The 12,404-nt window shown below is 41.0% G+C and overlaps 2 protein-coding genes across 3 annotated transcripts in view; one reads left to right on the top strand and one right to left on the bottom strand.

Moving 5' to 3' along the window:
• Positions 1 to 5,087, top strand: part of GALNT15 (polypeptide N-acetylgalactosaminyltransferase 15) — a 37,822-nt gene extending 32,735 nt beyond the window's left edge. For both annotated transcript variants that reach the window (XM_045005976.1, XM_045005977.1), the window contains 2 exons: positions 1,729 to 1,869; positions 3,672 to 5,087. In XM_045005976.1, coding sequence (XP_044861911.1) covers positions 1,729 to 1,869; positions 3,672 to 3,818 — 288 coding nt within the window. In that variant the 3' untranslated portion in view covers positions 3,819 to 5,087. The remainder of the gene's footprint in view (positions 1 to 1,728; positions 1,870 to 3,671) is intronic.
• LOC123364145 (vitelline membrane outer layer protein 1 homolog) lies at positions 4,696 to 8,835 on the bottom strand. The gene is made up of 3 exons (XM_045005995.1): positions 8,548 to 8,835; positions 8,341 to 8,456; positions 4,696 to 5,842 (listed from the first exon to the last, which is right to left on the bottom strand). Exons 1-3 carry the CDS (start codon positions 8,818 to 8,820, stop codon positions 5,545 to 5,547), a joined length of 687 nt encoding a protein of 228 aa, XP_044861930.1. The 5' UTR covers positions 8,821 to 8,835; the 3' UTR covers positions 4,696 to 5,544.
• Positions 8,836 to 12,404: the final 3,569 nt, after the last annotated feature.

Raw genomic sequence — 12,404 nt, 5'->3', positions numbered from 1 at the left:
CCTTCAGTAAGAGTACTCATGTGCTTAAAGTATCAGAGAGGTAGCCGTGTTAGTCTGGATCTGTAAAAGCAGCAAAGAGTCCTGTGGCACCTTATAGACTAACAGACGTATTGGAGCATGAGCTTTCGTGGGTGAATACCCACTTCATCAGATGCATGCTTAAAGTTAAACACATGCTTATGTACTTTCTTGAATCAGGGGCTAAATGATGAGCAGCTAAATTACTGCAACAATATGTCTTGCTGATTTTGTCCCATCCAAAAAATATGGGTTTTTTTCCATTTGGGAATCAGTTCATCTGCACTGGACACTATTAAAATATTGAGGTTCACCACACTACTACCCCATGATATTTTCAGTATTCCTTATACTAAAAATGAGAAATGTATATGACTGGACTGACACACAACAAATACTGCAGTATATTGAATTATTGCAAATGGTAAATGTCAAGATTTTCATGATCTTGACTGTTATTTTTTCAATCAGTTTTTGGAAACTTAAGAAAGGGAAAAATCATATTTTAGTTAATAAAACAGAATGGTTACTTAGCACACTGCTTGACAGTACAATAATTTAAAGCAATGATTTACAATACAGTAAAAACATTCATTCATTCAAATGAAATCTCAGTAAGCAGTCTTTGTCTAATGAAAATACAACCACCATTGTGACAGCTTTACTGTATTCTGCCCCTCTTTTAAAAATGATTTCCCCTTCAACCATCTAATATGCAAAGTGTAATTTAACCAGCAACACACCTAGGATATGTCTGTTCAATTTCCACGACAGATATTTAAAGCAGGCTACTGTTTTTCACCTGAAATTGTTTGTACATTTTAGGTCATTTAGATATTTAAGTATTTGATCTGCAGGCACACTCAGACATCTACATTAACTAAAGTGTTTCTGTCCAGAGATTTGTGGATGCAAAAATGAAAGCCTGGTTTACATCAAGCTAAAAATGAGGTCTTTACTTTTTATCTCCATAGAGGTCAGTCAACAACACTGAGTTCTGGAATAATGTTAAACAATTAGAACTCTATGCTCTGATCCTTATACATCCAAAACTCCCATTAAAGATAGGGGAAGTTTTGGAAGCTCAAGAAACATAAGGTCAGGATTGTATATGCAAATATTTGCATCCTGATTGGTTTGCAAAAGTTCTGCTTCCTGATTGACTCAAAGATAGATGTTTTCCCCCTGAACTTTTAAATTCATCTCTCTTTTTCAATGCTGAGAATGAACTCAGTGGGAGTTGAAACTGTCTAGCACATCCAGATTGGGCCTATGAGTACAAAGTGATTATTTATTATTTTCAGTAGCATCTGGGGAAATGGAAGACTAGGAAGTTTAGGGCACAAATATATCAACTCTAGAATAACAGAGATGGATTTTTCCCATATTCTGGTGTCTGGGAATGTCCCACCAGCTGGAGTACCTTTAAATAAATATATATATATAGCCTACAAATGTTATATTCTGCATCTATTTTATACATATTATCCAATCCTAAAAACCTTTACTCATGGAAATAGTCCCAGGAAAGTAGTCATGCAAGGACTATTTGTAAGAGGATAGGTTTGCAGGATCAGGCCTATTGTGTCTCCTTCATTCATCTTGGAGTTGTATGTTAACAGACAGGAAATGATTTCAGATACTAGCAACTAAAAATGAATTGGAATGTTCTTCAACTTTATTAATGCAAACAAACCCTTCCTTTTCTAGCATTTTGAATATAACAGTATGAAGGAAATCCGGTTTGGTTCCGCTCTGCAGTTTTGCTTTGATGTCAGACATGAGAAGGTTATCCTTCAAAACTGTACACAAGAGACAGAAAATAACCAGCAACAATGGGATGTCCAGGAGGTGTGTAGTGATTTTGTCATGAAGCTAGGCTAACTGAACACAGTCTAAAAGTTGTGGGGAAGGGGTTTACCAGAAGTTTTAGAGTGTGGTTTCACTGCATCACAGTTTGCATCCAAGGTACTGTGAAGCTATTTGTCCTATTCACACCAACTTCCTCATACAAATTTGGTTAAGAAAAAGAGTTAAAGCAACCATTCTGTAGAACCGCATGCTCTAGATTTTTGCTGTTCTAGACTAACCTATTTATTTTACAGGGGATCCTGGAATATATGAACCAGTGATTATTAAATTAACCTAAAGGCAAACGCCACCCCACTTCTGTAGGCACAAAGAACAATGTACAGTCCTGCTACGCAGGCTGGGAGAGGTGTGAGAGGACCCAGATTCTGGGAGCACATGAAGAAGGGGTTAACCCCTCGCTTGGCTTGAATTGGATCTCTTTTGGGAGTAGGGTGGGGCCTTAAAATTCCCACTTTTCTGCTGTATAGAAGTATCTCCTTCTATAAGAATTCAATATTATTCAGTGGAATTCACCCAGCAAGGTAGGAAATTATCTGCAGCATGCGAAATTGTAAGGTTCCAGGACAATATATAGAACAAAGTGTTGAAAGAGATCTAGACAGATTTATGAGTGGGAGTCTATGATGGGTTGCTTGTCATGGTAGGGGGCAGGGCTCAGCAGCCCTGGGACTCACGGTTTATGTCTTATGTTCTTAGAAGCTCGTGTGTCTAGGCTTCAGACGGCTACCTGCAGGGGTCAGGAAGGGATTCCCTTACTGCTGTCAATGTATTCTGTTTTTGATTTTTTGTCTCCTTCCTGTGGAACATCAGAGATGCCCATGGCTGGAGATTGAACACTGGACAGGGTGGGAGAGGGCTCTGAGGTGGCATCAAGCATTCTCTGTCTCAGGTGCTTGGCTGGCTGGTTCTTGCTCATGTGCTCAAGGTCTAACTGATCACCATCTGTGGAGTCAGGAAGGAATTTCCCCCCAGGTCAGATTGGTGGTGACCTTGGGGTTTTTTCACCTTCTTCTGCAGCATGTGGCTGAGAATCACTTGCCAGGATTATCTGGGTGTATCTCACCTAATCATTTCTCTGCCATTACAGGAGCCTCGGGCACTGGTGCATGTCATTCCCACCTGTTCTCTCCCAGTGGCACATCATAGTCTAGTCCCCTGTGGACTGTAATACTTTGGTCTAATTTCAGTTGCTGGTTTTAGTGTGCAGATGCTGGGTGATGTTGGTGGCCTGGGATATACACAAGGTCAGACTAGATAATCTGGTGGTCCCTCCTGGTTTTAAACTCTGACTCGGTGAACTTCCAGTTATTCCACACACAGAACAGGTGCACGGCAGTCACACGGGTACTACAGCTCTAAGTCTATTATCGTTGCAGTTATGGGGCAGTCCTGCTACCACTCTACTTCCCAAGGGGAGGATTCATTTTCCCTAGCATTGGACTAGGTTAGTCTTGGCATGACACAGCCCAGCAATTTATGCTGATGACAACATTTACCCTCTAAAAAGCAGAAGGCACTGGGGGAAGGGCTAATCTTAATAGGTGCTGAGTATGTACAAATCCCATTGGCTCAGTAGGAATTATGGGTACTCACCACCTTTCAAGATCAAACGTAAGGCTTTTACAGTAATCATTAAATTTAAAGTACTACTCCAAACAAACAATCACCGATCTCTACTGACTGCATTTATTTGTTAGAAGTTTAAAATACACATTCTGATCTTTATTGAAAGTTCTTTACTTTTTCTCCATTCCTTCTGCCCCTTTTTTGTCTTTTTGTAGGGTGGAATGATTGTCCACATCCTTTCTGGTAAATGTCTAGAGGCAGTGAAGAGTGAAGCTGAGAAGGACTTATCCTTACATTTGTGTAACAAGAATGAGAATCAGCTGTGGCGATTTGATCACTCACATGTGCTAGATGAGAGATGACTGACAGGTTTATGTGAAGATTGTCTCCAAATCTCACAGTCACTTTCATTTGGGATTCAAAACACACAGATTCCTGCATGCAAAAGAAAGTTGTGTGTGTCTGCCACGGTCTTCAGGAGAAGATAGAAAGATCTTGCTTGGAAAGTCTTGCTCAAGGAATTGCAGCAGGGTTCTAGTTTAACCAACTCAAGCTAAAAATTACTACTTGTTCTCTTCAACCAGAGAATAAAAGTACTGTGAGTATCAGTAATGACTCTGCAGCTCTACTGCTGCAGAAGACAAGAAGTTTGCCCTTTTAAGGAAACTTGGAAGACTAATTGCCAAAGGGTCTCTCTTCTAAAACTTCTAAGAAAACAGGAAGATGAATCTTTGTGAAACTTAAGAAACTCTCTCAAAGGAAGTCTGCCTTGCTAGGATGAGAGTTTAGCCAAGCTGTACCGTGCACTTGACCCATATAAAACAAAGTAGGTTTTATATCTATCAAAGTAGAACATAATTACTTTTGTAAGAAATAGTTAATATATTCCTTTCCAAATACACTGAGACAAATACCCCACTCAGTGAGATTGCACAGTGTGTGTGAATTAGCACAGAATTGGGTTACATTTTGTTCTTGTTAAAAATTCTCATTGACGTCAATGGGAGTACAACCAGGCTCTCTGTCTTTGGCCCATTGTCTCTTTCTGCCTTAATCCACAATCTAAATTGGATGGGACAATGACTCCAAAGAAATGAATAGATGTACAATGTTTGTGCTTTAGTTTCCATTGGGTTTTAATAACTCCTTGTCAGCAAACTTTCCAGTAGTAGGCTTCAGGACACCCAACAAGAGCAGAGTACGAAAGATTTAGGAGGAAAAAAACTCGCAAACAACATGTATTTTGACCTGTAATTTATTGGAGGCATTCAATTTTGGCTAATAAAACATTGAGATGAATTAATGTACTAAAGCAAAGTATCACTCAAGTTGTAAAACTTCCAGTTGAAAGCAGAAAATGAAAGGACTTTAGCTGCACAAGACTTTCTAGCTACGTAAGAAGAACATATTGGTGTCTACTTCCTTTTCCTGCATCTGCTGCTAGCTACTTTAAAGAACAAGAGTGTTGACATTGTTGACTCTACACAAGAGGATTTCTATAGCCCCTTACTCACCATGGGTCTCATAGATGATCCCAAGTAACTCAGTAAGATTCTTTTACTGGGAGTGTGATCATGCATCCCTTCTGACCTCAAGTCTCCCACTGAAGTTAACAGCAATTATTATAATATGAGGAATATAGTGTCAGGCTCCCTGTGTCAGACAGTCTGACTTGCATGAACACTTTATCTGGAGTCCTTAAATTAGGAATGAAATCAAATAGGGCTGACACCTTCAGGTGCTTCCAAAATAGGAGGGGGAGAAGCTTGGCAAGACAGAGAGGTGATTGCAGGATGGAGCCTTTTCCTAACTACCTGGCTTTCCTTTAGATTGGCTCACAATTCATTTCTATATCAATCAATCACAGCTTTCATACAGTCATTAAGGGAGCAGCGCATCGATATTGAAACCTAATTTATTGCTGACTTTTTTAAAAGAGACAGAGAATGTTACTTTTACTACAATTTAGAGCTAATTGACTTCGCAGTGGGGCTTGGCATAAGGCTGAAAATAACAGAATGTTCTGCTCAGAACAAGCCAGGTGTCAGCCTTTGGGAAATCCCAGAAAATAACATTCAACAATAGAAATCAGTCACAACAGAAGAAACGAACATCATTGAGCGCTGTGTCATCGACAAAAGCATTATGGTATGGGTCCTGTTTGGTTTCAATGCCACAAATTCCACCTCTTGTGCAGGCATTACTCCATCCACCATAATCACCAAAGCTACCGCCTGTTCCTTCTATGATAGCACCACTGGTACAGCGGAATTTGATATTGTTAGCAGCTGTATCATCTAAAATTCCTTGTGGAACTTCAACTTTCAGCTGAAAGGCTGTTAGGAACCCTGTTGGACACCAAGTGATTCCTGACCATTGCCCAAACCTAGGGGGAGAAAGACAATTTCAATATATTTTTCTCTACTTGTTGCATAAATGCCAGTGAAATGTTATTTTAATCAAGTCTGATCAATTTTTAAAATGGGAAGTATGCCAGATTTTTCTGAATTATTTTGAATGTATTATTTATTATATGTTGAACACCAGCTGTGTTTGGACTCTGCAGAATACCCAGCGGATACCATTCCTTCAACCCAGAGCTTACATTCCAAAAATAAAGTGACAGCACAATCACGGCAGGTTGAACTTATCACAAAGCAGCAAGGAGCTTTTCCTGTTTGAGGGCAGGAAAAAGTTGGAACAAAACTGAAGAAATGTGAATGTCCTGTTCAGAGTGTATGTATCAAACTCAAGAAAACCTGAGAAAGCAAGATTCACTATAGATACGTGCACACCAGAAAAAAGCCTTAAAGTAAATCTATTCACATCAGTGGAAGTAAGAGGAGAATATGTTTCTTAATATCAATTAAAAATAGTTTACTCTTTGTTGCCTGCAATAATTGTAAGTGTGTGCCTGGAAAAAATTATACCCATACTTCAAAATCTGGATTTATGTTATGTCCACACTTTAAAACTTTGTTATTTACATGAATATCAAGACTATCTAGAGTGTTCATAATTAATGTCAACAAACATTTTGTAAGGGATATTAAACCTTGTGCTTCAGGACTCATGCCAATCTCTAACTATCAGAAACCAGGATTAGACCTAAATTAAATAAATTAATGGAGATAGTCTATCTCCTAGGACTGGAAGGGACCTTGAAAGGTCATTGAGTCCAGCCCCCTGCCTTCACTAGCAGGACCAAGTACTGATTTTGCCCCAGATCCCTAAGTGGCCCCCTAAAGGATTGAATTCACAACCCTGGGTTTAGCAGACCAATGCTCAAACCACTAAGCTATCCTTCCCCCTCTATGCAGGGTGCATTCTCCCATCTGCCTCCTGAAGGATCATTGCATGTCTTCTGAAGCACCTAGTGCTGGCCACTGTAGGGAGAGGATACTGCACACTAAATGGACCTTGAGTCTGATCTAGTATGGCAATTCCATCAGGTAATATAAACCCAATAAATGGCTGAACCATATGTATCAGTGACCCACAGATCCTTTCATACACAAATTACATTTAAAAAACAAACTCTTTACATTACATAAAGACATTGATACAAACTGATAGAGGGTGAGGCCTTCAAAGTTGAAACTGATAACTTGGCCCTTAAGGGGACATCATCAATTTAAAAATAATCACATTTCTGTCTGAACATTTCCCTACTACCGTTACTAGTAATGTCAAAGACTATTGTAACTGAAAATTGAAGGGGAAATTTTTCTCTCTTTTTTTTTTTCTGTTTCTTTTCCTTTGTGTATTTGGCAGAACTCTGTGTATAGTCACATTCGCTGTTTCCCCTCTGAAGTCAGCCAGGTCCTGATCCTGTAAAATTAGCTGGACCCCTCCACTTATGCAGTGCCCCATTGGGGTGGAAGGGTCTACGCTAGTAGATCTGATTGCAGTGTCAGGGCTTAGTTACTTAGTTTCCCTTGCCTGGGCAGAACTTCTACACAACAAGGTGGGGGGGGAAATATATATCTAAAAACATGGAAATGTGATTGCCAAAATTTTGGCCTCAGGAGCAGGTAAAGTACCTGGAATTACTTTTAAGTTGTTATTTTTAAAGTGACTAAATTCCAGAATTTGCAAAAGAGAAGAATGAGGGGGGATTTGATAGCTGCTTTCAACTACCTGAAAGGGGGTTCCAAAGAGGATGGATCTAGATTGTTCTCAGTGGTACCTGCTGACAGAACAAGGAGTAATGGTCTCAAGTTTCAGTGGGGGAGGTTTAGGTTGGATATTAGGAAAAACTTTTTCACTCAGAGAGTGGTGAAGCACTGGAATGGGTTACCTAGGGAGGTGGTGGAATCTCCTGTCAAGTTTTTAAGGTCAGGCTTGACAAAGCCCTGGCTGGGATGATTTAGTTGGGAATTGGTCCTGCTTTGAGCAGGGGGTTGGACTAGACGACCTCCTGAGGTCCCTTCCAACCCTGATATTCTATGATTCTATGATTGACTGTGTCCCTATAACAGAAGTTGTTACAAGAAAATTGTAAAGGCCAAATATTCAAGTGAGGATGAGGTGTCAGTTTTAACTTTAAAGACCTGGGGCAAAAGGTAAGAAATTCAAACACAATACAAGCAATGTCTGCTATTTAAATTGTAGCCTTTTTTCTCTGAATTTTGCAAATCATGCATAATTAATACTTTGAGCCAAATTCATTGGGCTACACTGGTGTAACACAGACGATAACTTGGCCGCTTCCTCGGCAGTGGTAAACAATTATATTCCTAGCAGAAAAACTTAAAAAGAACAACCTGGAGGCAATAACAGGCTGCACTCTGGCTGACAGTGCTACAAGTTCTCAGGTTCCTCCTCATCTGGTTTGCTATAGATCAAACAAAATATAAAAGGTTGAAGTACCATTAAACTTACTTTCCAGAATCAGATTCAACGGTATAGACAGCACTACTCGTACTGTTGATTTTTATGCAAAATAAACGGATCCCATTTAGTGCAGTGTCATCACTAGCTCCTCCATACTCCTCCATCTAAAATATACAGAAATACAGTAAGATCATTAACAGGATAAGAACCTATAGCTCTGACAAGGGTATGGATAAAGTAATCAGGTTCAGTTACCTTTATACTATATCCCATAGCATAGAAATGTTCTGGGCACATATCAATCCATGTCCAAGTGCCCCAAGGTCCTCCATTAGTGACATTTATTGAGCTGTAACACTTTCTGCTGGAGAAAGTGCCATTAGCGCTGATTTCTCTTTTACCAAAGACTGGGGAGACATAGGCTAAGCCAACCAAAAGGAGAATAGGAATGGCCTGCATTTTATAACAGCTGGATGAAGTAGTGTGAGCCACAGCACTAGTTTCTGCACTCTGTCCTTTATACCCCATTTTATCTCTGCCAATTTGATTAAAATAACAAATGTGTTCAAGATTGTCACATGGGAAAGTAGAACAAACAGTGTGTTTTGCAATGGTAATTTACTGGCTCGTGTTCTTAAATTAAATCTGGAAAGTCTGCAGCCCTCAGGTTCTGCCCTGAATGAAATATATCAGTGCACAGTGAAATCCCATAGTCCTTCAACATAACTTCCATTGAAGTCAATAGGAATTTTGTCTGAGTAGGCACCTGTGATGTTATGGCAATCTATGTACAGATTATGAATGCTATTTGATATTATGAACTCTGTGTATGGTTATCAGCATTGCCAACCTCAGTGATTCAAACTCCAAAATCATGATTCAGACTTCTCCTCCTCAAAATCTTGAGATTGGCCCAAAAAATCATGAGATGTTTAAAAAAGATGATGATGTGTTTTTTCAGTATGCCTTTTGACTATTGAACTGCCCTGGCCCATTCGGAGTCTGTGTGCAACAATTAGTGTTGCCCACAATCCCAAATGTATTAGCTAAGGTGATGTGGACCTCCTGGTCAGGATCTCTCACCACCACATCTGGCCATCCTCTGGCTAGCAGTTAATCTTGTCTCCAGTCCTTTCATCAGTTCTGTCCCCACCCAATCCCCCCATCAGTCCCAGCTCCCATCAATTCAGCCTCATCCCTCCTGTTCAGCCTCCCACAGTGTGCTCTATTCCTCCTGGGGTTCTTCACTCTCTCTCCCATGCCTGGGTGGACTGCAGCCAGGTCCCTGCTCCTCCTGCCATGCTATGAGGGGTAAGCTCCAGGGCCTTTTCTCCCCATTCTGTCCCTTCCTGGGCCAGGTGCTACAAGGGAAGGAGGAGTAGCAGGAGAAGGAGAAATGCTGCCCTGTCCATTTTTCTCACAGTAGGAGAGGGGGGGACGAGGGAGCAGTGTTGCACTGAGCTGTTGAGCTCTTTGCTCCCTCCTTCCCCTGTGAGCATGGCAAGTGGAGAGGAGAGACTCTGCTGGCTTCTGGTGGGGCTGAGCTTTGTGAGGGGACTGGAGCTTCTTGCATCTCACAAGACGAGCTCCAGACACCTCTGAAATCCTGTCACTTGCACAAAACTCACAAGTGTTGGCAATACCGCATTAGGCCCTTATGGTAGTCTTTACCATATTCTGCCATCACATTTGTTGTACTAATGAGAGAGGGAGTGGGACCTGGCCAACTACCTCTGAATGTGATAGTCACTAATGGCCATCAACAACCAAATAGACCTTGCCCAAGCAGAGCAATGGCGTTGCAGAAACCTAGGTAAAATCAGTCCTCTCCAGATTATCTATAGAGGACAAGAGAATGGAAAATTCCCCAAAGGGAACAAGGAGATGTGTGTGTTAGTGCAGGCCTTAAAAAACACAGAGGCTGAGAAGATCAAGGGTGGAGACAAAGGGGCTTGGCTTTCTGGGCACGAGGGAACCTTTAGTTTGGCACACCAGCCAAAGCTGATGCAGGAGTCAGCGAGGAGACTCCATGATCTGGAGGAGAAGCCTGGGCTGAAGGAGTGAAGTCCAGGAGATGGGCCTTGGAATTTTGAAAGGACACTGACCAAATCCCAAGGAACATTCAAAAGTGATAAAAAAACCCAAGTCCTAGACTGGTTTACAGATGATTTACTATTTTACCTACACCTGTACATCTTTTGTGCTGTCTATGAGTAAAGTGTGCTTTGTTTTAGAAATCCATCTGCAAAGATTGTGTCCATTTGCTTCAAATACATGTTCCTGAAGGGTTAAACAATAATTAATGTACCCATGAGGGTGAAGCTCTGAGGGAGGGGATGCTTAAGCTGCTGGAGTGTATTGGGATGGGTTCAATACTGGCCTTGGAGCTAGGGCAGCTGGACTGTTGGATCGCATGTATAAGAAGAGGGAGCAGGCAGAGTCTATGCCCAGGGAGTGAGCCTAGTGGCCAAAGAAAGGCCTGGAACCTACCCAGACCCAGGAGAACTTAAAAGCACACAGATTCAGGGTATAGATCCAAATACAGCAGCCTGGGGTGTACCCAGCAAGGGGGAGCTTGACCAGGTCTGTGAAACCACTGAAGCAACTAACTTCTAGAGACCACAACCTGTGAAACACCCCAAAGGCCACCTCAGGGACTTTTACCTTGCTGAATGACCACATATCTTGGACACTTATAGTGCAGAAACTATTTCCTAACATTATGATTATGGAGTAGGTGGATACAGATATTGCATATAATGTTATTACCTCTCTGCCAAGCAGTAGATTTCAGGCCTTGCAGGTCAGCTTGCCTTTGGAGGAAAAGTCAGAGGTGTGGTGTATGAGTACACAAACATACACCAGTCCTGGAAGAGAGATTCTCACAGACAGCCTCGGGCAATACCCTCTTCCAGGGTTCTCAGCCCACACACCAATGCCCAGTTTCCAGGAAACAATTCTGCCTCAAGAATGGACTGTAGTTAGAGATTAAATCCAAGAGAAAACTCATTTGCTGCTTACCACATCTCCCCAAAAGAAACCCAGGCCCCAAAACCAACACAGCATTTTCTTTCAAGTTTAAAATTTCCTCACAAATTAAGAAAAAGTACTTGTAAGATGATATGTAACAGCACCATCTAGTGACCCATTACAACAATATATATTTTCAAAAATATAATCTCCAACGTTTTTAAAAAGTGATCTATAATTTATATTAGTCACCATAAAGCTGTATTATGCCAGGCTTCTGGATGAGGTAGAAAGGTAATCAGGAACTTTGATGATATGGAACAGATGTGAGAGGTCAGCATTGATATTCTGTTCTATCTGGTGTGAACCTGGGTAGTGTACAGTACATCCAAAGGCTGAATAAGTCAATCTCTTTCTAAACAGCTGCAATATTTCTCTGCACGGACTTTGGTGTTTACACATGATGTTTACACAAAAGATAAGTTATTGCTATAAATACAAAGAGGAGAAGATAGACTTTCTACTCATTCTTAGGGGAAAAAATCCAAGGAATATTTTTAAGAGACTGTTTTTAGTAAGCTACATTTGTGTAACTGTTCAAAAGGGCCAGGCCTAACACAAGCTACAGAGACAGCACGCAGCCCATGCAGATACAGTAAGAGCACATTATTCCTTCTTTCTTCATCTAATCAGAGAGACAAACCTAAAGGGGATTTTCATTCTGCAGTCTTCAGGATGTGCACATGGTGATTTGTTCCAGTGAGCTAGAGAACCTCTCCTATTAGAGCTCCTTTTTCTGTTCCACAAAGCTAAGAGTGGAGGAGACCAGAACTGTTCATTAATTGATACCCAAGAGCAATGCAGATTTCTGCCACAGCTAAGAAACCCTGCTCTCTTAGTTTTGGGTTGGCTTGCATTGGACTGTTACGTAATGAAAAAATGGTGGGATTTCCAAGAGCAAGTTAACAAAGGGGACCTTCAACATCATGCTTCAGGGCATAAAGGTGTTTCCTACAATGCTCCATACATTTTCCTCTCCATGTAGCATTGCACAATTGCCCAGGTGAACTGGGTGTTTTTGGGGGGTAGAAGTTGTCACTTTCTTCTGAAATATTCTGATGCATTCTGGCAAGTTATTACAA

The sequence above is a fragment of the Mauremys mutica genome, chromosome 2 (assembly GCF_020497125.1).
Source record: "Mauremys mutica isolate MM-2020 ecotype Southern chromosome 2, ASM2049712v1, whole genome shotgun sequence".
NCBI classification, from domain to species: Eukaryota; Metazoa; Chordata; order Testudines; family Geoemydidae; genus Mauremys; species Mauremys mutica.
Note: the sequence above shows the minus strand (reverse complement) of the source record. Positions and strands in the feature narration are given on the sequence as shown.